This window comes from Cyprinus carpio, chromosome A7 (assembly GCF_018340385.1).
Source record: "Cyprinus carpio isolate SPL01 chromosome A7, ASM1834038v1, whole genome shotgun sequence".
Lineage (NCBI taxonomy): Eukaryota > Metazoa > Chordata > Actinopteri > Cypriniformes > Cyprinidae > Cyprinus > Cyprinus carpio.
In genome coordinates this window covers 18,743,162-18,770,446 of record NC_056578.1, presented here as the reverse complement: position 1 = coordinate 18,770,446, position 27,285 = coordinate 18,743,162, and the positions used below count along the sequence as shown (strand labels likewise).

Sequence of the window (27,285 nt, the reverse complement as noted above, 5' to 3'; positions counted from 1 at the left end):
ATAGAACTTTTTTTTTTTACTTTTTTTTTTCAAATCATACAGGTTTTGAAGGAACATCAGAATTCTCATTTTTAACTAAACTTTTTCTTTAAGGAATGGCAGATCATTAATTTTTTTATAAGTGAGGTCATCAGTACAGCAAATGAGTAGTCATTTATTTATTTTCATGTAATAATTAGAAAAACAAACTCTTCAGAAACTTTTTACAACTGCCAATAGTACCACAAGAGACCAAATACTAACTAAAATGGCCAACGAAAATGGCCACTGACTCACCAGATGAATAAAAACATAAACAGTGCAAGCGCATATGCTCTTGAGACTCGCAGCTTTCATGTCTAAGACCTTATAAAAAGAACAGCATACTTTGATGTCTTGGTACCTAATGATGTTAACAAATTAATTGTGTAATTTTTTTTTTGTCCTATTTTGTCCGTTTAGCACAGGGTTTTACCTATGGCTGTATGAACAGCTCAATATTAGATGTCTATGTACTCCATGATGCAAATAGACAAAACCTCACTGTTGTTCTCCCTTACAAACCTCAGCTACTGAAAACCATGCAAATAAGACTAGTCAAATAAACTGCTCCTCAGGACCAATGGGTGGGGGAACATATAGGTTATAGTCATAAAATATTTTGGATTAAATTATTCAATCAATAACTTGTACTATTATATATAGTCTATATTGACAATCAAATTTTAATTTCACGTTACCAAAACTCTGGGTTAATTCCCAGGGAATACAATGAATGGATAAAATCAATATCTTAAATGTAATATGCATTGCTTTGTAAAAACCAAGTCTGCCAATGTACATAAACAATGGTAAAAATAAAAATCTCACTTTTTTGTTAGGCAATGAACACGTAAGTGTGCGGATTTGTGTGTGTGTGTGTGTGTGTGTGTGAATTACTTTTTTATGATATTAATGCAGGCATCAACTTACATAACCCAGTAGCCTATATTAACTGTTATTATGTATGGTATGCAAATGAATGCGTTTGTACTTGTGTGCATATTTGCATGTGCATTCAGACATACCTCTCAGTACAAATATGATGATGTCTAGATCTCTCACGTTTTAAAGGTGGGTGTGTGTGTATCTAATTGTTTTGCACTTACATTAAAGGTAAGATTGTCTTTATGTGCATCTGTGATATCATACGAATGCAAGATCAGAACTTGTCAATAACTTAAAAGGCTGATACAATAGGCCCAGAGAGAGTGTATCTATTAAACAAGCAGATTGTAAAGGTAAAGCGCTCTACACCCTACCCTGTAACACCAGCTCACTGCTCGAATTAAAAATTAGATTTCTGTCGCAAGCTCGAGTTCTGCTAGTCTCTTAGTTTTCACCACTTGTGTGTGTATTTATATGTTTTCTTACTATTGCCAAGCAGCTTCACAGCCAGCTGTTAGCCATGTCACGCTGGCATGTAATTTTTGTTGACGTGCTATACTAACCAGAAACTGTTGCCCGCGAGATTTGATTGGTGACAGCTTTTCAGTTCCGCTCTAAGTATGATCACTTTTTTCATAATAACAAACTTTACATAAAAAGACTGACTGATGATTACAGTAGTAAAATTCTGATTTGATTGTTCACTGCTCTTCAGTTCCACTTAATATATGAATAGTTTCTTCTGATAGAATTTTATTCTCATAGAATAGAATAGAATAGAATAGAATAGAATAGAATAGAATAGAATAGAATAGAATAGAATTCTGCCCAAATTCTAAAGAATTTCAAACGTTCACTAAGCATAATGACAAACTTTATCTAAAAAGACTGTTGACTGATGAGAAAAAGTTAATCACAGTCACTCCTCAAACATTTTACTCAGTCTTATAGTCATCATTAGTTTGACATCATCATAGTTCTTAACACTGTATGATGACTCGTTATAATATAAAGATCCACCTCTCCATGTGATTCAGTCATTGGCACTTCTTCATCACAAACCTCTAGATGCTTTACTAATTTAAATCATCTTGAGGTAGAATCTGCCAGTGAAGAATACCAATGTGAGTATCCAGTTACAGTGGAAACAGAATATTAATAATATTAATATTAATAAACATATAATAGTATACTATGATGGTACATTTTATTGTAATAATATAGTAGCGTAAAAAAAGGTGATAAGGTGAATATAAAAACTAAGCAGTAAGATAAGTGTGGGGTGGCAAAGTAATGTGTCTTTTAATAAGGTTTTAAAAAAAAAGATCATTTTTTTATGGGAGAGGGCATGGTATAATGTAACCTCGCATATGATGTTTAGAAATTCTACCCACATTTTGCCATATACCACCATTAGACTGAATATAAATCCATCTTATTGAATCTGTCCTTTTCCCCTGTTTATGTAAACAATGTATATTTATGAATACTGAATGTTACGCATTCTAATTGTTGTTTATTTGGATCCCCATTAGCCACTACCAAGGTAGTGGCTATTCTCCCTGGGGTCCAACAAGTAAAAGAAAAAAAAAGAATAAATCAATGTCAATAAATCATACAAACCCTTAAATTCATTCAAAACATCAAAATCAACAATTTACTGTATATTATGCCATTTAATATTCCTTGAAAGAATTTTTAAACCTATTTTTTGTTTATAAAAAATATGTAATGTCTGCTGGCAAATCATTCCATATTTTCATTTCTCTCTACATTAAAGTGCATTGCTTTGCATTAGTTTTTGAAGCAAGAAGCAAGAAACATCTGTCTGTGTCTGTGTCTGTGTTGAATTCATAGCTGTAACAGAAATGAGTTGTGAGAGTGTGAGGATGAGAGAAATTATGTGACGAAACTACAGATGTCCCCTCAGTCCTACAGAAGACTGGACACATCCTTCCACTGACACGTGCCCACACCCACTGCCGAGGGTTATTTTTACTGCCAGGTACTGTGTAAGTTGTGACGTGCAAGCCCCATTACTGATATTTATGGAACACAAATTGAAACAGACAAATGATACGGCATTCCCCACGGACCCATCCACTCTTAATAGTGGTAGGTAAATGGAGTGAAGAAGGGGGCTCAAAAATGCTGATGGTGCAATTCTTTCGGCTGCCATACACTTCAGTTCTCACTTCAGTAATGATTTTGGAGACTGAGTGAAGCCCAAATGTAATTAGGCATGACAAACAAGCAAGCTCAGGTGACCTGCATAAAGACAACATTACATTCAAATAAAACTAGCCACAGAAGTTATTTTACATATGTGACAGCAAAGAGTTTTAGGATATATATACATATATAGGGGAGAGCGGGATGATTTGAGCCTGTGGGGAGGTTGACCCCTTGTTACTACGCAACCTTTAAAAAAATTGGTGATGTGACCACAAATATATGAAGATTTTACTCACCCTGTGATGGAGAAAGGCCCATGGCATAATTGGTAACTACATTTAAGTTAAAAAAACTGTTTTTTGCTGTTCAGAGTGATTTTTTTTTAATGTTCTAGGACTCTGTGTTATAATATGAGGCTGTACTGTTAGCATGAAGTTAGCTCTAAACTGCTGGATGATACAAGTTTGTTAAAATGGTAAGAGTGGAGTAATTTAAGCCAAAGTTCTTGGGGTAAGTTGAGCCCACAGCTTCTTATGATTATAAAGTATTATTTTAATGGAATTCTTCATTATATTTCTTTAATTTTAGACCAAACATTTTTGATTTTGTTCTTTGTTTTGAACTTGATTTTGTTCTGAAAATTTTAAATAGACCTTGTTTATGAAAATTGCCATTGTAGTTTTTATGAAATTGTATTTCCCTGCAACATTTATAAGTGGGAGGTTGAGTACTATTAGTCCAGTTCTGTAAGGTTAATTGCATTCAATTTTTATTTATTTATTTATTGTTCAATTTGAACTTTATTTCGTTGGGAAATTTTTGTATAATAATATTTAAAATGCCTTCAAAGTTGTGAAATGTATCTTTGAATAAAACTTTAAAGAAGTCAGCCATCCATCCATTATATTATCCAAACCTTGTTGTCCTTATTAGGGTTGCAGGGAGCTGGAGCCTAAACCAGAATCTTGAGCCAGAGGTGAGGAAACTCACTGCAAGTTGTGCCAAGAGACCACTTTTTTCGAAAGCCATATTTTGAAAGTGTTTTATTTTGTTTCCAAAGTGATTATTCCAAAGGATGCACCATATCCTGAAATTTATGTACATATTTTAGGTGGACCCATTACTGTCATGTGCTTTCTTTAAACACACTGGCTAAGTAAAAACTGGCTCAACTCATATATATTTATATATGTATGTATGTATGTATGTATAGCTATATATTATAATAATTTATCATAACTTTTATTTATTTTAATTAATATTTAAGAAATTTGAAATCATTTGAAAATTAATACAAATATGTATGTGTGTGTGTGTGTGTGTGTGTGTGTGTGTGTGTGTGTGTGTGTGTGTGTGTGTAAAAACATAGAATACACACGATCATGTGCATGATAGAAATGCAAATTTAATCAAAAAGTCCCTTTTTTCTATAATCTTTGACTTCACAAGATCTAACAGCTGGATTCAACTTAGTCTTTGGTTTTGTGGAATTAAATGTTTATTAGACATTGATTTGTTTCATTGATATAAATGCGTATTTGCTGAACGCTGACGATAAACATAAAATAATATTTTCCCTTCTTACAGTATTACTAATAATATAAAAGTAATCGTTATAATACTTTTTGTATACCTTTTAATTCCTTTGTTTAACAGTTCTAGGATTATTAGACAGACTTCTATCTGTATTTTTCAGCTAAGTGCTTAAATGTCTAACTAAAATTATTTTACTGTCATAATGGGAAATAAAGCTCTCAATTTGGATGCATAAGTACAACCTGATCCCAATAAGACCTAAAATTGTGTGTGTGTGTGTGTGTGTGTGTGTGTGTGTGTGTGTGTGTGTGTGTGTGTGTGTGTGTGTGTGTGTGTGTGTGTGTGTGTGTGTGTGTGCGCGCGTGCGTGTGTGTGTGTACTGGTAGACATGGTTTATGAGGACACTTCCCCCTTCAAAACAAAAAGAAAAATAAAACAAACAAAACAAATTTTTTTTGATTTGAGAAAGTAAAAATGCAGAAAGTTTCCTGTGAGTGGTAGGTTTCGGTGAAGGGGGATAGAAAATACAGTTTGTACTGTATAAAAACCATTACACCTATGGAGAGTCCCCATATTCCATAAATGCAAGTATGTGTCTGTGTGTGTGTGAGTAATAGGAGAATAAATAGCAATGTTTCAGGTTCTTAAATAAACTACCAAGCCAAAATGAAAGGCGTCGGATGAGAACCGTAGCAGTGGGTGTAGTCTTAGGTAGGAGAAGATGCTGGTGGTCTGATTGACCTGTAGTTTGAGGTTCTGGGTATCTCTGTTTTGGAGTTACGGGGGAGGGCAGAGGTGGTGCAAAGGGCCGCATGTGAGTCATCCATGGAGCCTGTGAAAACTGTGGGAGTGTGGAAAGTACAGAGGAGAGGAAAGGAAGACCGGAGTGAAGAAGTGATGCAGTTTTGAGAAAGGAGATGAAGTGATGATGGGTTATCTGAGGGAAGTTATGGATGCTGCGTTTAGACATTCGGAGGAGCATCAATGTAGTGTCCTCAATACTGTCCCTGACCCCTCCACATGAGGTACACATTTTATGCAATGAAGCGGCATTTTATTCTGTTCAACCACTTCAAGGGCCTTGTCCCTAAGCAACACAGTCCTCTATCCATCTCGACGGTCTTCATTTTAAATATCTGTATACTCCACAAACTATACTCACCTGCGACAGTGTTTTCAACCTTGAACTATTCATTCTTTGAAAATTTCTTCCATAATATCTTTGCTCATTAATGTTTCCTGACAGTGCTTTGTTGATCCTCATCTGATCATGGAGAACTAGTCTGTGTTAGTCGGCAGTGCACCAAGACCTGCAAGAGCAAAAGGGAGGGTTGAATGTGAAGCAGGAAGCTCAATAACAGACAAATGTTCAATAAAAAAGTAAATAAGTAAACCTTTAAAAGAAACACTCATCATATTTGATTAAGGTATGTAATGTGACCAGAAAAGTATTGTATTGTAAGGGTTTTGTTTCTGCTTTACTAAAGAAGCAGCTATATCATCCAAACTTATTCAATGGAAATTTTCCAAGACATGGAAAGTACATTAAAAGTGCATTTTAAAATTCTTGAAAAACCTTAAGAACCCGATCTTAAGAAAAGCTGTCTCAAACTGCAGTAAATCTTAAGCAGAATGGCAGGGATGAGAGATGCAATTGTGTGTAATCAGCTTTTTCTTGAAGTAACACAAACCCAAGACCACAATAGACAAACAGAGGCAGCCTGTTTGCATTCATTTCCTGTCTGATATGAGGGGATCAATTGTCAGGAATATGCTGTCATATCAAACAAATCAGTTAGATTCTTATTGTTACTTGCAGTAATCCAGGGCCCCATATGAATGACTGAATGAATGAATGAATGAATCAATGAATCAATCAATCAATCAATCAATCAATCAATCAATCAAAACAGCAACTTGTGAGTTTATAGGAAGCAACGTCTGTTGATACTAACCAGAAAATATGTTTCTGTGAGAAAGGGGTCTGTCCAGTGATCCTTTGAACTTATTCTCCCTTTCTTTCCTCCCAGCTCGTGTAGGCTACTGTGCGTGTCCGTGTTGCCTAAGCATACTGTTTACTGTTGCTCTGAGTTATAAATACAGTAGCGTTTCGTGTCTTTTACAACTCTCCGGCTCGAACGAATCTTGGCTCATATGCGGGTAAATACCACCTATTACTCATGTTACTTTCCAGCACATTTGTAGGACACATCCAAGCATAGCGCCTCGTCACTGCATAACAATTAGATGTCTGAGTGTTCGCGCTCTGATGGAATTTTACTGATAACAGACTACGGTCGTACTTGGATTTCGTGATTTCCATTTCATTCTTCTATGTCAAGATAAAGGCGTACTGGGGAAAATAACGTTGTCATTTCTTTAAGTTGACAGCGTGCCTCAAGACTGACGAGGAGTCCGCTTTATTCTTTTCCTATAGTACACACATAACGAAGCTCAAAACTGTATTGCACAGATGTAAGTATGGTACTTAAAACCATGTTTTTCCTCTGCTTGGCTTTCAATAGCACAGCTTTGTAGCAGCAGCAACAAGTCTCCCGAGAACTTAGTCCTACTTGGCAGAAAATATTATTGTGAAATGCGATCTTATCCCTCAGCTGGGAACACAGCTAGATTGAAAAATGTCTTGAACTGTACTGGCTTCGCGTAATGTTGACATATCACGCGCAGTGCACGCACAGACACGCGAAAAAAAAGTGCAGATTTGTGTCTTGGATGCGCAACTTTTCTTATGGTCATTCATTTTCACTCAGCGTCTAGGGGTTGTAGTTGCTACCTAAACTTGACCACCTTCGCTTCTTTCAATCACGTAAGAGCACTAACGGCTTTTCTCTTGAGCGAGGGCACTGCGTAAATCTGTATAGGGGTTTTGAGTAAATCGCGACTGGTTGCTATTTGTCCTGTCGGCACAGTCACCAAGGTGTTAGAGAGTTTAAGCACGCGGATATTGCAAAGGGTTATTAGATTCACAAGTCACCCAAGTGGTGGGCGATCTTCTGAGCACGGCAGAAGTTCTCATATGATGACTTCAAACAAGACACATTACCTACCAGCATCTGTTGGAGTGTGTGGATATTAAGACACTTCTATCTCCAGGACAGCATAGGGGAACATGGTAAGTAGCATGGAAATACACTTAAAGGAATAATTACTACAAAAGGTATGGCTTGTGTTTACACTGTAGGGTTGGTATCAAAAGAACAGATTTTTGCTGTACGAGATATACGAGTGATCTCGTGCTTATGGACCCTGACGCTGAAGGCTATTTACACGAGGGTTCAGGTTTGCTAACACGAATGAAAAACTTTGAAATGCTGTTTTTTTTTTTTTTTTTTTTTTTTTTTTTTTTGTGAATCGGAGTTAGAGAACAAAATCTGGGCAAACCAAACGTAGGCACATACACAGCCTCAGAATATACTATATAATTGGGCTTTTGCCTTTGTTGCGCTGTGTGCCAATCTGCGCTTTGATGCCTGTTGGGCTTTTAGTCTTTATACTAAAAATCATTTTTACAAGTGCTCTCGCTGTAATTGAAAAAGCAACATGTGTAGATATGTCCATGTGCCCTGCAGGACAAAAGCAGAGCACCAAGACACTGTTACTGTGTGATTTGGGGACATGGGTTTCAAGCCTTTTGGGGGGACTCCTCTTTAGAGGGTTATATGCAACTTTCCAGATAAGTGATTCTTTTGTTAAGAAAACGACCGGCCAACATGTGATCAAATATTAACAGAACAGGCTTGCCAAGGATATATCCACGTGACAAGGCGTGGGGAAGCAATAGAGTAAAGCAATATCAAGTGGCACTTAACGAAAGTATAGATTTTTGCTTCTAAGTAACCTTAGCTGTGCTATGATTTCAGCACTTTGGACAGAGGCACCGGAGTCGTTGAACGCTGCGGACTGAGTGACACGGAGTGAATGGACATCGCCTTTTGTGTTTTGCAGTTCTTTGCCAAAGCTAGGGAATTGGTCCACTTTTTCCTTCTTTTTTTTCGCTTTCGGAGGGAGACCGGTGAAAAAAAAAAAAAAAAAAACAAAGAAACAAACGCGAGGAAAAGAACCAGTCAATAGTGGGGCTGCTTTGCGCTTGGAGTTTTGTCGCCACTTAGAGCATGTGAAAGTTGAAATGGTAGAGCTGCTGTAGTGTGCGCGTACTTTGCAAGCTCCACTTGGTGCACAGCGTTAACTTTGGGAAATGCAAGTGTTGGTCTTGGAGATCTAACCACTGATAGTGGTTGTCAGCTCTTAAAAAGGTAAGACCTGTTTGTTTTATTCTCCACTTTACCAGCAGTCCCTCTTGGACAGATGTTTTACTTCTACATAGTGAAATGGCACCTCTTTACGCGTTTTAACTATGATTAGTGGTTACGGATGGATAAATGTTAAGCTGTGAGGTATAGCTTTGGGTAGTGATGTATAGAGGAGACACTGAGTCATGAGGGAAATGTTAAACTTACATTATCATTTTACATTTTCTCTTTACTTTACTCGTATGGTTTCAGACTGACTAAACCCGAAAACCAAATGGTGGCAAAGTTGTTTCAATTTACAGCCACAGTTCTATCACGAAAAAAATTAATAATGTATTTATTTCTGTATCTCACAGTTCACCACATAGAGACGTTCACATTTAGCAGTTAATTTGACATGTTTTGTTATTTATAGCGCAACACAAAAAAATAAGTAAATAGTGCATGTAAACAGTTGACTTTCCGCCCTCATCATAACCAAATGCTTGCGGAATTCTTGTTGTCTTAAATGCGCAATTGTCTAACACACGCTTTCCTTTGCTTTCTGAATAATGGGGCATATCTTTAATAAAATACACGACTCAGCACGAGCTACCTCCTACTTATTGTCTTGCTGAAAAAGGAAAGAACCTATCTGTCTGTCTATCTATCTATCTATCTATCTGTCTGTCTATCTATCTATCTATCTATCTATCTATCTATCTATATGTAGCTTTCATTCTCGTCATCCTTTCTTATCCGCTCTAAATGTTGTTTTCGTTAGCATGGAGGGATGATTTATTCGTTGAATCGATCCTAAAGTGGTGCAACCAGCCCTTATCAATGTAATCGCGTCTGTAGCATCTCCGCACTTCGTCATCGTGGACATATTGCTAGTGTTTTTACTACGGACCGCTTCTCCGTTTCATTCATCCCGAGATTTCCACTCCTCTCCTCCAGCATCACCTGCTCATCTCGCTCCCCGGCGCACAGGTCTGTCTGTGCACACGCCGAACAGTTGGGAACCACTTAGAGCTAAAAGCTTTCGCCACAGATAACATATCATGTAAAAGTATTTTAAATTGCCTCGCCAAAAATAGCCCGTTGGTCAAAACATTGTGTGTGTGTGTGTGTGTGTGTGTGTGTGTGTGTGTGTGTGTGTGTGTGTGTGTGTGTGTGTGTGTGTGTCTTCATATATATATTTCCTGTTAAAGTGAATAAGAATTTGGATAGGCGTGGTCAGATTTTGTTCAGACTGGGTTAGATGGAGCCACCGATAAGATTGCCTGATAAGGAAATGGCTGAGAGGGTGTCACGCGTATTGTGGAGAAAGCTGAAGAAAAGCTGTGCAAGACTGAGGCGAAATTAGGACAGTCAGCGTTTTAAAGGAGCCATTCGCTGATGATTTTCGGACTTTTATGCCGACTAAGTTTAGGAATTCGTCTCAGTTTCTGAGAGGGATGAGCGGAGGATATTGGCTACGGTCGTTTTTTTTTCTTTTTTTCTTTGTATCCAAGACTCTGATTAAAGGGTGAAGCGATTGAATGACAAACAGACAGATATGAAAGCCCACGGGCGCCTCAGCACTGCGTTAATCAAGAGTCTATCAGGCGGGAGATATTCAGCTTGTCATTTAGCTGCTTTTAAATGATCCTTTGACTGTTTCTCTTTGTCCGGCAGCGTTAGCTACGTTCAGCACTGCTAAATCGGTAATTTCTCTATTAAACATTTTCCCTTATCATAATCGTACGAAACATGTTGTCGAGAAAATCTGTTTTTACAAAAACAATGTATCAAACATCTGACTTTAAAAGGACAGCAGCGGAAGGTTTTTTTTTTTTTTTTTTTTTTGGACTAGTCCGAGAATAATAGCAGCTGGTTTTATAACTAGATTTTATTATCGCTGTTTTTTTATTGTAATCTTCGTAATGCTCTTGTCATTTTCGGGCAAATATTATGAACATTATTGTTGACATGCAACAAAACGGTCACGAGCGTCGTTTTTATGAGCAAATAGGCTATTTCATGCATAATTGAATCTGTGTTTTCCAACGAAATAATGCTTGTTTTTGCTTACAAATAATCCAGAGGTGAATGCCTAAATACTTCTGCATCAATATATGAAATATATTTTTTGTTTAGAGTGAAATGTTACTATTAAACGATTATTTGTTTGTGATTTTACTACACATTTGACGGCTCAGAGTCATGTTTTTATTTATTGAATGTATATTTTTATTTATAAACATAAACGTATACATAATATAATGAGAGGGATGGAGATGTGGGTTGGTGGTGTGGGTGTGGGCATACGGGGGGAGTGTGGGGGGGGGGGGGGGGGGTTGGAGGCGGATGCGGAGAGAGTGGGGGGTGCTGGGGGATGGCACGACACACTTTGTATGTACGGAAGGTTTTTTATAGAACTTTCTGCAATGTACGTCATCGGATCAGTCCATAAATGGGGTTGTGTTATCTAGCTGAGAATCTCCCTCTCCGCCCCCCTCCGCTCTCTGATCGCTGCAGAGTTAAGGGTGGGCGTCAATAACAAATCTGAGCCTGGTGGGTTTCAATTCAGACACCACATAATCCTATTGTGGCATTATATTTTTACAGTTTAATCTGCGTTTTCTTCATCCTTGTTTGACTGACCGCCGCGGAAGATAGGGGGATAGCCTATAACTAAATATGAAAATTGTTTTGTTTACGGAGAGCGGCTTTCTTAATTAACTTTCATAGAGATGTACCGATTTATTGCGCCCTGCTTCACTTGCGGGAGGAATTTATTATAGGCCTACTGAATATGCAGGATTCCTTTGGGAAATAAAAGCCTGTGCTCGTCACAAGTGCGAAAAAAAAAGAAAAGGACGTTTTTTTTTTCTTTTCATTTACCCCCACTTAAAAGATTATATTTTGCGAACAATAGTCTCTCAATTTTGCGAACAACAATATAATCGGCTAACTATAAAAATGTCAATAATCATCATCGCATTAAGATGAATCACAATTTTAATAAACTGTATTTAATAACTGTATCTAATTTATTAGGCTAATTTACTAAGAGGTGCCAAATCATTTGAATCATACTTCCGACGCTTTTAGTTTGATTATTCTGTGTTTATGAGGCCATTTGGACATGTCTAAAGACATTTAGTCAATTAGCACCTCCGATCGCGAGATATGCTGCGCAAGAAAACCACAAGAGGTTTGAGGAATTGGGTGCGCGCACAAGCAGGAACGTAACTTGCGGTGCTATAGCGCAAAGCCCTCATTCTGCTTGAGGTCTTGTGATATCTAAACTTTATGGTGTAATTCCTCCATAATCTGCTTGTAATGTTTTTCTGTAAGGTTTTTGATAAGAACTTTTCTATTTAGGGTGTTGTGACCCCAGTGTCTTTTGCTGTTTCACATTTAGGGTGTTTGTGTGTCTGTGAATGTGTGTATGGGATATATGTTATTGACCTTCAGCAAATATCTGCATCCTAATTCGAACAGTTTGATGGAGTCTGTATGATGGGATTTGCTAGTTGTTTGCCACCCACCTGTGTGCTTTACTCAATGATATAAAATGGAGTGGCTTTTGCCTCTCTGTATGTGAATAGCTACAGAGCAGCATTAGTGCTGGTGCCTGGCAACTAAGGCTCCGCCAAAGAATCCTCTAACTATTCGCCAACGTCAATGCTTGGGTATGTATACGCAGGACTTCTCTAACATGTTTGCAATTTTCCTCTGTGGATGTTGGTTAAGAATGGCATCCGGACTGTGTTTGTGTTTGAGCATGACTTTGATAGACTTGCTGCTATTTCTAAGGGCTCAAGGTTGTTGAACAATGCAAACTTTTTTCCCCCCACATTTAAATGTTTAACATTTCTTAGAAGTCATTTAGACTGCAGTTTCTCTCCCACTGCTTCATAGAACAGTGATTTTCATTCTTTGTGAACACTTGCGTTCTTAATTTCTCATCTTCATTTGTAACAATGTACAAGAAAATCAGTGCAATTTTGAGCTTACAACCGACACTCAGATCATTTTAGTGCCATTTCAAATCTGAAGTGGAATATTTGTTTTATAGTGTTTATTTTCACATGCATTTGTCCTCAGTATATTAATACATCCATATTTGAAATTAATATACAAAAAAATGCATTATAACCACAAAAGACAGGCTACAATGCATGACAAGAACTGTCTACCTAAATATGTAAATATACTCACCCTTGACACATAAGGGTTTGTTGGGCAAGCAAAAGGCTAGATTACCAGAGGATGTGTGTACAAAGGGATAAAGTGCAGCAGAGGGCTTATACCCCACGGATACATTACCAGTGTAGCTGGTGTATGCTGCAAGGGATATATTACAGTTACGTGGATTGTATAGTTCATTGTGTCTATGTGCTAAAGTGGATATCTACGTGTGTAGTCCTATAATGTAGCTGCTATAAGTCAAGACTTTGAGATTTTTATCTTACATGGCTGGCCACTGTTGGACACCATTTGCCCTTTAGTGTTACCAGGGACCTGTTACATCTTGCTATTTGAGAGATGAGCACTGCACAATTCTACAGTGTACAGATTGAGTCTCAGATGAGAGACGGTGATGTGAGTCACACAAAGCACTGCCCAGACTCCCTTCCCTAAATACAGCGAACCAAAGAAACAGAGACAGGCACCCAGGAATGGGCAAACTTAAGTTCCACAAAGTGACTCACTCATTTCAATGCAATGACAAAATGGAAAGACGGGACCCACTTGAGTGAGTGTACATAGTCAAACGTACGCTGCACATTCCAGACTAAACAACACTAAATCATTGATGTTAACTGAGTTTTTTAAAGTATACTCTGCATGATTTACATGTTTTATCATTCATATTTTTTGTTGACAACTGGCTTGTGCAGGAAATGTTTGTGAAGACTTGGCTACACTATTAAAAATAAAGATACCAAAAGGGGGTTTTGCAGCAGTGCCAAGAACCGTTTGGGTCCCCCAAAGAACCTTTCATAATAGTTATCGGAAGGAACCATTTTTTCTTGGTGTGAAGAACATTTTATATAACCTAAAGAACCCTTTTCCACTATAAAGTTTTTTTTTTTTTTTTTTTTTTTTTGAAATGGAAAGGTTCCACAGATGTTAAACGTTATTCACGGAACCATAGATACCAATCAAGAACCTGTATTTTTTTCAGTTTGAAATCTGGTGCCATGCTGAAACACTTTTTGTGAATTATTTTTGTTTATTATTTTGCAATTATTTTGTTTTGTCACTGCAGCATCAATGGTCAGAAATGACATTGTTAAATCCCTGTGCTCTGTGACAGTACAGTGATGTGTTTGATAAATGTTGTAAACTGACTTTATTGGCCTGTCACACTAGGAGCTGGTCTAGTTTTCTCATTTTCTCATTCTCTATTTTTCTAGCAATGGCCCAAAGCTCTTTTCTCTCTCTCTCTCTCTCTCTCTTTCTCTCTCTCTCTCTCTCTCTCTCTCTCTCTCTCAGTGACTCAAGAAGCCATCACCCCTGTTTTTACAGCTAGTTTTGACTCCCTGAAAGTTTTGTTATCTTGCCCTGGAGTAGCGTAAACTATTTCACCATTTCAGGTTTGTAAAGGACACAGATCTCCTCCAGCATGTTCAGAGAGATGTTCAATCATTAAGTGTAACAAGGCAACTTCAAAATCGTATTTTTGCCATTGTGTGGAAGACCTGTTCAGTAAGCTCCAGGATGGAATGTGCTCCGATGGGTCAAGACAGAACACAAGACAACCGATGCCGAGTTTTTGAGAAAGCTGAGGTGACGTCATTAGCGACCCGACCTATTGGATAGAGACACGGCCATCGCTTCTGACGCCGCTCCGACTCTCTCAACATTCAACACTTTGAGCACACCAATCCTGATGGTCAAGTGTCAGCAAATGTTTCAGCTCTAATGTCCATACTGTATGTTTTGTCATCATTATAATGGACCCTAAAGATTCCACAAAGTTGCAGCAAATGAAAGTCAAGGTCTTCCCACAGTTTATCTCTTGCTGTATTCTCATTAGTCCATATGTCCACTTTGTGGTTATCTCAGTTCTGTCTGTGGTGCTGGTGTCAACTTTGTGCTGTATGTGCAGTTCTGAATGAGATCCATGTGGTTTTTGTGCTCCTAATGAGAAGCAGAGTGATTTATTTATGGATTACCTAGCTGGAACAGCCCTAATGCGCAGTGTGAGAGTGTACACAAGTGTGTGTGTGTGTGTGTGTGTGTGTGTGTGTGTGTGTGTGTGTGTGTGTGTGTGTGTGTGTGTGTGTGTGTGTGTGTGTGTGTGTGTGTGTGTGTGTGTGTGTGTGTGCACGAGTGTGTGTGCGTATGTGCATTTTACCTCTCTTGGAGTCATGTCGCTCAGTAATTGCTGATGCAACTCTTTGTCATCCAGGGTTTGCCCTCTCCTCCTGTGAACCTATGGGATGAATTATATTCATCTTGGCTTGTCCCTATAGGAGAGAGGAAGGGGCTGTAAGCATGAGTAAGTCAAAACGAGTGAAGGTGAAAGTATATTTGTGAAAGCATGTGAGTTAAGTAGTGCAAAAAGATAAAGGATGAGAAGGAGAGAAAGAAATAGAGGGAGTGTGTGTGTGTGTGTGTGTGTGTGTGTGTGTGTGTGTGTGTGTGTGTGTGTGTGTGTGTGTGTGTGTGTGTGTGTGTGTGTGTGTGTGTGTGTGTGTGTGTGTGTGTGTGGAGGCAGGTGTTAGCATCCACTCCCATGCTGGGAACAGCTAGGTTTGAAACTGCTCCACCTCATTACCTTATGCAGAGAATAATCATCATCACTATACACCAAACTCATCAATATAAATCTTGCATTGGACGAGATCCAAAAGCACTTGGAGCTTTAGAGTCCTGGTGAAAGTATGGGGCTAATGATGTGGTGTATAGCATGGGGTGAACGAACAAGGAATAGTTCTCATAAACTATTCCTGGAAGGTCATGTTAAATATGGCAGAGAATAAATGGTAAAGCTGCAGCCGAAGAGCAAAATTATATCACTGCCTCTATTAGTTTAAACATCTTTGACCATTTACCTTACAAATATCAAACAGACCACTCCCATTATTGGAGGAATATAACTGACACTGGAAGAACAATGAATAGTATTAAAAGCAATGAACCAACATCTGGCACATAAGCTCCTTTGGCAGACAGAGGGTCTCAAGCTGACAATAGTTTAAAATATCAAATACAGAGAGGGCCAAGGAATAATAGACCCTTGATGTGGTGGGGGCAAGGAGTGAGCTCTTTACTTTGAAGATAGCTTTGTGGAGTCACAATTGCAAATATCAATTTCAGCAGATAATCTATTGTCTTGCCACAAAAAGGTGTTTCATTAACCTAACGGCTGTCCATTAGGAAGCTGCTGCAGCCTCTGGTAGCTGCAAAGCTGAAGAATTTAAAGTGGAATGAACTATGGAGATTTAGAGGGCAAATGCAATAACTTAAAACCATAAATTATCTTTTGAACTGAGAACTGCAAATGTAATAACTTAAAACCATAAATTATTATCTTACCGGTTGTACAAAAAAAGCTTTGTACATGAAACTAAACAGATTTCAGGTGTATATAATTTTTCATGTCTAAATACGAATAGTCAACGAAAATGAAACCTGAAACAGAACCGAATGCCCATTAGCTTAAGTGATTCACTTTGGTAAACAAGGGAATCATATTTTATATATACCTTCATTATTAACCCCTTAACTGTCACCCCCATTTTTTAAAATAGACATTAAAGTGCACTATCCAAACTTAAATTGTTGTATTTTATGAACACTTTGGAATATAGACCTAAGGTTGGTCTCTTATTAAAGAAGAAAATTAGCAGATTTTGTCAAAAGTGGAATTTTTTCAAAAAATTGAAGTATCAAAAAGTTATAGAAGTTTAAATGTACTGTAAATAAAATGCGCTATATTCATTTTATTTTATTTTATTTATTATAAATATTTTACATAACAGGTTTTACTCTAAAATTGGTATAAAAAATTAAAGCCTCAAATAGTAGCATTGAAAAAAAAAAAATTGAGGTTCCTGTGAGATTTTATTTAGGGCGTCATACCACAAACAGCCACTGGGAGCCATCAAAACTCCTTTGAATTTTGTTTAATGAATTTTTCCCTAGATTTCTCTGTCAATTTTACTTCAATACTCAAAATAACCACCAAATATGGAATCATGAGACTCAGACCTTTCCAATGATATGTTTGTTGCCAAGATTATAAAAACTTTTGATTCTAAAAGACCGTAATGCATTTTGTAATATGACACTTGACACTGCCCACTAAGGGGGAGGAGACCGCCATAAGATTTTAAAGTACCATTTCCATGGTAACGCAATGTCCGATTTCAAAATGGTTTTCACAGGATGAATCTTGGGCTTCTAAGCTTTCAAATGATATATAACTTATGATGATTACTAAAAGATTTTATAGAGAAAAAGGACAACAAAAAAAAGAGCGCCAAGCGTCCCACAAGTAGGACGTTGACAATAAAACGATTAAGGAAAAACTATCTAAAGCCCACACTGACTCAATAGTAGCCTAATCAGCTGAAGGGGCACTTAAGATGCGATGACTTAAAAAACGACGTTCAGACACAATGTATCCAGGAATTAAAAGGGTTTCTCTCATATGTTGACCATTCGGCTCACGGTAAACGCCATATACATACTTTCCGGTTATTCAGGCATAAGTGGCGCTCGGTCGCGCTCGCTCTCGCGCTGGAGTCACATGTTGCAAGGTTGCAACGTCACGGCACTAGCTAGTTAGTTGCTGTAGTCGCGAGGAATGAAGCCGTCATTTCAAGCTGGAGAGCTCTCTCAATGCGCACTACACAGCGAGCGCTCACCATGCCATCCAACTGCTTCAACCCAACTCCAGAGGATCCGCTCAGTCATGGGAGTCCATTACCTCAGCCATGCAATTTCCACCATCAATAATTTAATCTATTTGCTCAAAAGCTGAAGAGACAACTTGCAGCTGCTGCTTGGCGAAGAGCGGGCGAATATCGCTAAATAGTTACGCGGAGGGCTTATCCAAAACATCCCAGATGACACTGCCCTGCTGAATGGTCTCCTTTACGACTGGACAGAAAAGGTTGGTTTTTGCAAGGAATAGAGTGATTAGGCTACTGCAGGTTTTGTAATGACTGCGGCTGAAATGAGAAGGCGAGTTAAGAAAGTAATCAAGTGTTGGATCATGCAGCGGCAACATGAAACGCTATCCTCGCGTTCATTAATAAGATACGGCGTCATTAGGTTGATTGAATTTTTGATAGGGGTCAGTAGAACCAAAAAGTTGTTTTGGGTTATTATCCAGCGCTCTGAGCTGTTGGTCCTTGCCGCTTTTATGTGTTCAGCTGTTTAATGGTTTGATGATGGGAAGGACGTGGATATTTTATTGATGTGTAGCCTACATTTTTACTTATTAATGGCGTAAAGGTATTACCAAGCGGCATATAACAACATTTTTACCCACAAGGACAGACTGTTTATACAGTTTAAGCGAAAACTATGTGCACGAACGTTCAGAGAATAAACGCGTTTCGTGAATTCAATGAGACTTCGCAGAACATGAAACTTGAGATCATCGTTTAGGTTTACCGTGAAGAGTCTAGCCTTCCCCTGGAACAGATAAAGTCCCAGAGCGAAGATAAAGTTTTCCAATTAAAAACTAACAAGTAAATTAGCCTGTAGTTCTGGGCCGCTTTTGGATGCTAACTGGTCAAAACTGCTTAAACTAAATCATGCTGTTAGATTAGTTTCTTAAAATCGCAAGTGACTTTGTTGTAATGCTGTTTAGCATTTGACCAGCATGTCATGATTACTATATATCTATAATTGCCTATAGCCTATTAAAGATATACACACAAATTTGTTTTAGATGAAAAGCATATAGCTAGATGATGTAGGCTGCAACAAAGAAAACAGGCCTATTCATTCTTATTAATCTGCGTTCTCTCTGTGTAAGCTTATGTTTATGTGTCAGAAAGAAAAAGATGTTTCTAATGCTCTATCTCTGCTTGCCTTCACTTTAAATGCGCTTTATGTAGACGAATGCGCCATCTAGTGCAAAATTGCTGTAAAGCCTGTTAACGAGTAAAGGATGGATTGTGTGGATGCTGCTGTTTTAAGAAAATCGTCTGTCTCAGGCACCACTTTTCTAGTTTAGAAAATTTAAGATGAGGTTAAGTTTATAGCCTACTAGCTGTAATGGCATAGGCCTATTCCCGCACCATCGCGTCTTGAGAAGTTTTTTCATAGCTGGTACCTGCATGATGTTTCAAATTCCTTAGAAAGTTCCTGGAAAAAAAACGTAATCTCTAATAACATAGAGAGAGGCAAATCTTAGATGATATTTCCCTCGCTGGTCCAGTTTGCCAATGCGTTGCCTTTCTCATGTTACGAGAAAAGATGAAACTTAGGCCTATAGCCTAAATTATTACAGCACTTATTTGTCTTTGTCTTCAGTATTGCACTATAGCTACATATAGGCATAATGGAAAGGTGACTTGACTTGACTTCTGCCTTTCAGCAATAGAGACATATTTACAATCCCGAACAAGTGAGTGACTTTTACAATGACTTTCAGTGGGGTCGTCTGTTTTGTAGGAAGGATTTTTAAACTGCGCTGTTAATGATTATTGTTCATAGCCTAATTGAAAGGATACTTCTCTGGGTGTAATCTGCCACTAGTTCGCCAAATATCAATTATTTAAGACTTTTTAAACAAAGCATTTATTATGATATACTGTGATTATGTTAATATGTAATGTAGTGACCGCCCGATACTGATACTGTTGCGTTCGCTATTTGACAACAGGTGAATATACGCCCTCCGACTAACTTTAAATCTATTTTTATCATTGGTTTTGTTTAAAAATAAAAAAAAACTTGGGAAAATAACTTAAATAAAGCCCAACACCCCCATCACATGTGCCCTACACTTAATCTAAACAGTTTTTTTCCTTTTAGTGTTTTATAAAAAAAATATATATATTTGTTTTCATCAGTATACTGATACAAATTTATGTAATGTTGAGAGTTTGCATCAATTTACCTTTCTCAAAATGCAGTTTTGTGAAAGATAATGAAGATTTTTGTGTAAAGCCATCCTTTCAGCAAATCAAGTATATTTGGGTGTTCATCACTCTGGTTGCTTTTGTCATTGCACCTTTAAAATGATTTATACAGTTTGGGTTAGACAAGTTAGAGGGCTTAAACTCCTTGAACAAGCATCAACTCAACCTCTTGAAAACCCTTGCATTTGAGAACACAGATTTCGACATGAACAGAGCAGTTGTCTTTTGTTGTGTTACCACTAATGCCAGGTTGTAACGATTATGGATTCTACATTTTAATGTGTCCTTAAAGTCAGAATAATAATTAACAGCTGAGACACCTGTGTGAGCTTAGGTGATGCACACTACAGTGTTCTTGTCATTGAAACAAGTACACCAAAGCAATCTAAAATCTTTTCTCATGCTACAAACATTTTCCCCAACCTTTTTTGTTCTTTTTTCAGATATTTAATCATGCATTGTTAAATATCTTTGCTCTTGAGTGAATGCCTTTTTCATTTTCCTTTAGAGTGCTAAGACTAACAGAAAAGCATCTCTTGCCACAATTCTTTTAAGTTGGAAGAACCTTGTGCATCTGTCAAGAGTGGTTTTGTTTCTTGATCCCTCCATGGCATAAAGATTTAAGCAAATACAGTTGTGGGGGGATCAAGATCATGCAGACCAATCTATCCTGTCCTACCTGCCCCTTTCCAAACAATTGAGCAGGTGCATGTGGTCTTTTTGCCAAAACCATAGAGCTGCCACTCATGCCCAATTAAAGTACAATCATGTTTTACAGTGAAAGGCGTTTGAACGTGCTCCTACCAAGCCCCGACCATATGGATCAAATACAGCTGTGTGGATGAAGTATTACATCAAGCCTTCTGTACCTTACTTTGTAGATAGAAAGCTTGAAAGATTACTGAAGGCTGGATGGTTTCTCATGTGAGAGGTTTGATTGATGGAAACCTTGTTTGTTGGTTATTCAATGCCGTATAATGAATCTGGCTTCAAAGGTCTAACAAATGGGGCACAAAAAGCATGAATTAGCAGCTTTGTTTACATGACAGTTGAACGGATTATTTCGGCATCAACCATGAAAGTCCTCTTCTTTATTTTAGACATTTAAACACCTGAAACCATGAAGAGATTCTATTTTTGCTGTGGCTGCAACCACATTACCACTCACTTTGTTTGACTCATAAAAAAACCTGTACTGCTTTGTGTACACAAACACAACTCATGTTTGCACATCGTACCATATGATGACAGGATATTGATATCGCATTATCATGCGCAGCTCAAACACACGCATATTAAAAGCAGAACAAACATGTCCATCAAGGTAGTCTTGTCTTCCCTCGCTGCTTTGAATGAGACAGAAGGTCTCAGTAATTGCCAACTCAGTCCCAGAGCAATAAAGTGATTCATCGTCTAGATTACATTTTAACAGGAAGTTGATTGAGAGCATAATCCATATTGATTCTCTTGATGGAAACAGGAAATAGCAGAGTTAGAAATAAAATCGTTTGTTGTTCCTGGTGAGAAGGGACCCCAGAGAAAGCGATTGCGAGCTGATGGGTGGCACTGCCCCCTAGCACCACTCCTTCTAACCCCACCGCCCTTTTCCTCTCATCCCCCTTTGAGACCAGAGAGAGACGTCATTAGGGTTGTTGTGCTCTTGGCCTCCACCCCCTGCCACACAACTATACACCGGTGCTCTAGTCTAATTAGGAGGGAAAGATGCAATTCAGCCAGCACTGTGTGCCAAAGTTCAGCAGTCAACAATAACTGACCTTTGCCCTTTTACATGATACCTCGAGCCGTGTAGGTCTGTAATATATTTAAGGTTATGTATTACCGGTAGGATTTGTATGAGAGATGGCACTGGTATTCCACCTGCTGTCAGGTAGGGCAACAGAAGGGATTTGGGTGTCATCATGACTGATGCTGGTATTTCATTCAGAAGCCTCTGCAATATATATAAATACTTCTCTCATTAGGGAAACGACAGATGTTTGCTAATTGGGATCATCCTGAAACTGGGGCGGTTACTGAGCTATGCTACTCTGTGTGTGCGTAGACCCACGTTAAGGTTGTCTTGAGAGTAGGAACGCTGACAATAATCCATCCGTCCTCACAGGTGCGACACATCTGGAGGAATGAAATAAGACAGAATCACCGAATAATCCTTAGGCAGACACTTTAAATTCCTCTCTATATTCAGCAATGGTAATTGCTGACAATGTAAGAAGCTTTTTCTATTACGGGGAAAGCTGACAGACTGAAGTATCTTTTCATGCCTGCAGAAGCAGCTTGTACACACATTTTGCGCGCTGCCTGATTTGATTAAGATTGATCTGTCCTCCACAGCTGTATCCTCAGCTCTGGGTTTTTCCATACTTGTTTTTGACTATTTGAGAGGAGATGCTCCCACCTCATCTCCCTAGCCAAACACACACACATGGTGGTGTGCACACACATGCTCACACACACCCCTCGTGGACTGCGACGTCACTGAGCGAGGGGACTTTGAGCTCATTAAGTAGAGGGCTGTGATATTCTGAATCGAGACAGTGGGACTCCCAACTGGCCTATTTATAGAAAGCACATCTCCATGGCAGTCATCGCTGCGCTAGCAAATCGCAGCCGTGGCCCCAGACACCAATTAAGAATGAAACAAATGGCTTTTAGACAGGGCGTGTCCCTCCTTCTCTCCTACCGGCCCATACTGCCTTCTGCCCTGGGAGCGGATCCTCCCTCTGCCTCTTCCTGAGGCTGCGTGGGGCATCAGGAGGACAGCACACAGAGAACTGGCGAAGCCTTGCTGCGGTGCTGGATATTTTTAAATGCACCCCCCTCCACCCCCCTTTCCCCACGTCTACCTCTCCCCATCTCCTTCTTCTCAGAAAAGTGAGAGTAATGGGTATTTTTTGTTGTTGTGTATGCATGTTCCCCTGTCTGTTCGTATGCGCTGGGATGCCGTTGGATGCAATGAATTGCAGTGACTCATAGAGGGACTTCAGAGAGGTAAGAGAAAGCTGCAGAGAGGAAGGGAGAGAGGAGGAATCAAATAGGTTCACGGTTTCCTGGAATTTTCATTTAGTTGCGTTGTTTTTGTAGTCAGGCAAAATGTCATTGACTAGAACATGGCAGTTTGTGTGTAGGTATGAATGAGTGAATGAATGACTGGCGTCTTTTTCAATTCTTTCTGCCTTTCTTCGTCTCGATGTATCTTTCTCTGATCACTCCATTTCAAATCGTTCTCTGCAGTTTTACTCTCTTTCCTTATCTCTCTGTCTCCTTCAGTTTTTAACTCTCTTAGTGGGAAAGATAATCATCACTCTGTTGTGTGGGTACCTTCTTCCAAATGAATCCTGCTCAGCTGATTCCAGAGAAGTTTAGATGTTGTTATACATTTGGGAAGTATATAACTTATGTATGACTCAAATATCCTAAAAAGAAATGCACAGTTAAAAAAATATAAGAACATTTTATGATTTTAGTAGTAACAATTGTTTATTATTTTAATAATATCAAAATTTTAAATAAAATGTAATTTATTCAGTATTGAATTACTCATGAAAAACCTTGATGATAGAAACTGTTCTATCATTTTTTGGTGGTCTTAGATATGTCACCTATATATGTTCCATCTGATCCTCACACAAGCAGTTTACACACCTCTAAGGGAACAGAGGAGGCAAGGGAGTAAGAGAGCGGGAAGGAGGAAGGGAAGGGGAAGAGAGAGATGGAGGAGAGTGGGAGCAGTTCTCTCGTGTCCTCTTAATGATACTCCAGGGTCTCTGAATTTAGCCCGCTGCATTTGCTGGTGGGGGAAGGGGACACAAACGTGCAGGTGTGTGTGCAGGGATGGAGAAAGCATGCAGTGTTAGTTGTGCTCCCGTGGGCCGGTAACTAAAAAGAATGAAACAAAGAAATAACAAGTTGGCACGTTTTGTTTGTGTCGCACTTTGTATCACATTATGGAAATGATTTGTGAATTTCACTGGGCACAATAACACAAGGCCATTCATAAAGGTGTTTAAAAATTCAATAAGTAAATCATATAAAAAAATTTTTTAATAAAGGTGTTTAATGTAAAGTTTATTGCAGCATGGTGAATGGAAATGGTTGCTTTACGTTGTGTTTTCTCTTCTTCCTTCCCCTTTGCTCACTCCCCCCATCCCTCTCGTCTTTCCCCTTTTGCTGTCTCCAGTTCCAACAGGTTAGAAGAGTGATGACCATCCTGTTCGTTACTATGGTTATTTCATACTTCAGTTGCATGAGAGCTGCGCCCATGAGAGAGTTCCCGGGCGTGCAGGGGGGCCACCGGGCCGAGGGGTACCTGGGTGCCGCTGCTGCCGCCGCCGCCGCCGCCGTCACCTCAGGCAGCCGAGGCCACGGGACTCCACAGAGTGGGGGCGGGCTGCCCTCGCTCGCGGACACTTTTGAGCAGGTGATTGAGGAGTTGCTTGAGGTGGAAGGAGAAGCGACGCAGCAACTGGACCCCGGGGCTGACCAGGGCCAAGGAGGGGGCGGTCCCGCAGCCATGGCTGACTCGAAGGACGTTGACATGTACGCCTCGCGGGTGATGATCAGCAACCAAGTGCCTTTGGAGCCGCCATTACTCTTTCTCTTGGAGGAATACAAAAACTACCTGGACGCCGCCAACATGTCAATGCGTGTGCGACGGCACTCGGACCCCGCGCGGCGAGGGGAGCTCAGCGTTTGTGACAGTATTAGCCAGTGGGTGACGGCTTTGGACAAAAAGACAGCCATAGACATGTCGGGCCAGACGGTCACCGTCCTGGAGAAGGTCCCCGTGACTAACGGTCAGCTGAAGCAATACTTTTACGAGACCAAATGCAACCCTTTAGGGTACACAAAGGAGGGCTGCCGAGGAATAGACAAGCGGCATTATAACTCGCAATGCCGGACAACCCAGTCTTACGTGCGAGCCCTTACTATGGATAGCAAAAGGAAGATTGGCTGGCGGTTTATACGGATAGACACTTCGTGTGTATGCACATTGACCATTAAGAGGGGCAGATAGTGTACACAATGTATAGATTTTATTGAGAGTTCTAAAAAAGAGAGAGAAAAGAAAATATCTATTTGTATATATGCATAACAGGGTAAATTATTCCGTCAGATGAAAATTTTATGGACTGCATGTAAAAAAGATGAAGTTTATACAGTAAAAGTGATACTACAGTCTATTTATTGAACATATTCATGATCTTGTAAACAATTAAAAAAAAGATCTGATCAGTCATTCGCGCCCAGTTCAAATTACTATATCACATTCCTCGAGACATTGTGTTTTTTACGTTGCCAAGATTTTGAGAGATGAGGAGAGGAGGGGGTGAGGAAGAATTACATTCAAGGAAAAAAAAAGAAAAAAAATAAATAAATAAAATTGCATGCTGCTTCAATTGTGAATTGAGAAACTGTCCACTTTGGGAAAACAAGGAAGCGATTTCCGACCAAAACATTCCGTTTACATTCTCAACCATAACAGGATTTCCTCCTCTCAGTACTCTGTCTGTTTACTATCCTCAACTTCTCAAGTTAATGTTGGAAATACATACTATGTCAAGGTGCTGTTGTCAAAGCTTTGCTGTTTATTTTTTTATCCCCACAAGATGAAAAGATATATAAATATATAAAATATATATAAAATTTATTCATTGACATGTGTTCTGGATTAATATAATTCATTTTGTATGTTGTGAAGTTGTTTGCAATATTAAATTGAAATATTTGAAGAAATAAAATTACTATAGGCAACTGAAAAACAAACCCAATGTCAATAAAGTTTGAGCTCTCCCTTTGCAGGTCTAAATTTGGCACAAGCTTTGGAGAGTACATCTTCTCTCACAGCGAACATACATTGGATCCTACATTCAAATGATTTCAAAATGGATAGAGATCCATTTAAGTACCTCCCATATATATATATATATATATATATATATATATCAGTATAATCTAGAGGATCAAAAGCTAGTTTGAGGAATTTTGCAAATGCAAGTGAGTATCCAGTGTATCTAATGTAGAGTCAACTCTCTTCCACAGAAAATCAAACAGTCCAAAGAGTTCTCAGGTAAGACCTGTTGTACACTTGGCATGTAAATTCAATGGAAACCAGTCCCTCATGTTATGTTGTCCAGTCAGAGGGTACAGGTCGTCATCGCTAGCAATAAGAGATTAGGATTTCTTTTTGTTTGAAAGATAGATCAATGGAGTCAACACTCCAATGCACTCTACGTGATATCTGATACACCTAAACACAGATACAGGCCTATACACAAACCTGCTTTCCTTCAAAGGCTGTTATCAGACAACAGAACAGAAACTGGCTGACACTGATACACTGCCACAGATAAGGGAGGACACCGAGTTTCATCTTTTTTTGGTAAGTATCTCATCGGATCAAAAGTATGTCGACAGGGCAATAAAAGGATGCTCAGGCAGAAAGTCACTATAAATGATCACGGGTGTGCATCTTTTCTAGCATTTTCAGATATACCTGAATCAAATAAAACACCATTGTGTTGATTCAACAAAGAATCATTGTATAGAAACTATAATAATCAAATATCAATATAAAACCCTTGCTTATCATTATATATATATATATATATATATATATATATATATATATATATATATATATATATATAAAAAGAAACATAATGTGAGCCTTTTTTTTACTGTAAAATGCAACCAATGGTGTACAGCAATGGTGTCTGAACTGGATAAGGAAATAGACAATACAACATTCTCCTGGTGCATTTTACCAGAAAAACAACTTGCATGACTGAGTTATTTTCGTGAGATTTTCCCCAGTTCAAAGTAGTCCTTGGTAAGACCCAGCAGGGCCCTGTCCCATTTGCTACAGAAGTAGGCCATTCTATTCCCTTTCTACAATACCAGCAACTAAACTCCTAGAATCACTGTTTTAGCAAGCCAGTCCAGTTTGTTTTGTGGTTTTGATAAAATATAAGGAGTAAATATCAAAGTAAAAAATTTTAAAAAGGAAAAAAAAATAACAGAGCAAAATACAGTGCCTAATGATAATACCATAAAATAATTGCAGTTAAGTAAACTAATTACAGTTCAAATTTCCTTTTGCTTGATTAAATACATTTTTGATTGAGTGTGCAGTATGAATTTTATATATATATATATATATATATATATATATATATATATATATATATATATATATATATATATATATATATATATATATATATATATATATATATATATATGCATTTTATTGTATGGCACTGTTCTGTTAACTATAGGGACTAGAATAC

General features: G+C 38.5%; 1 protein-coding gene across 6 annotated transcripts; it reads left to right on the top strand.

The window, feature by feature from the left end:
• Positions 1 to 6,756: 6,756 nt before the first annotated feature.
• LOC109095226 (brain-derived neurotrophic factor-like) lies at positions 6,757 to 25,761 on the top strand. Of its 6 annotated transcripts, none has more exons than XM_042760117.1 (2): positions 6,757 to 6,777; positions 24,174 to 25,761. In XM_042760117.1, the coding sequence occupies exons 1-2, from the start codon at positions 6,772 to 6,774 to the stop codon at positions 25,008 to 25,010; spliced, it is 843 nt and encodes a 280-aa protein (XP_042616051.1). In that variant the 5' UTR covers positions 6,757 to 6,771; the 3' UTR covers positions 25,011 to 25,761. The 6 variants fall into 6 exon arrangements, with proteins under 6 accessions (XP_042616051.1, XP_042616055.1, XP_042616052.1 ...); XM_042760121.1 differs by lacking the exon at positions 6,757 to 6,777 and adding an exon at positions 6,849 to 7,092 and having other exon boundaries at positions 24,174 to 25,760; XM_042760118.1 differs by lacking the exon at positions 6,757 to 6,777 and adding an exon at positions 7,415 to 7,750 and having other exon boundaries at positions 24,174 to 25,760.
• Positions 25,762 to 27,285: the final 1,524 nt, after the last annotated feature.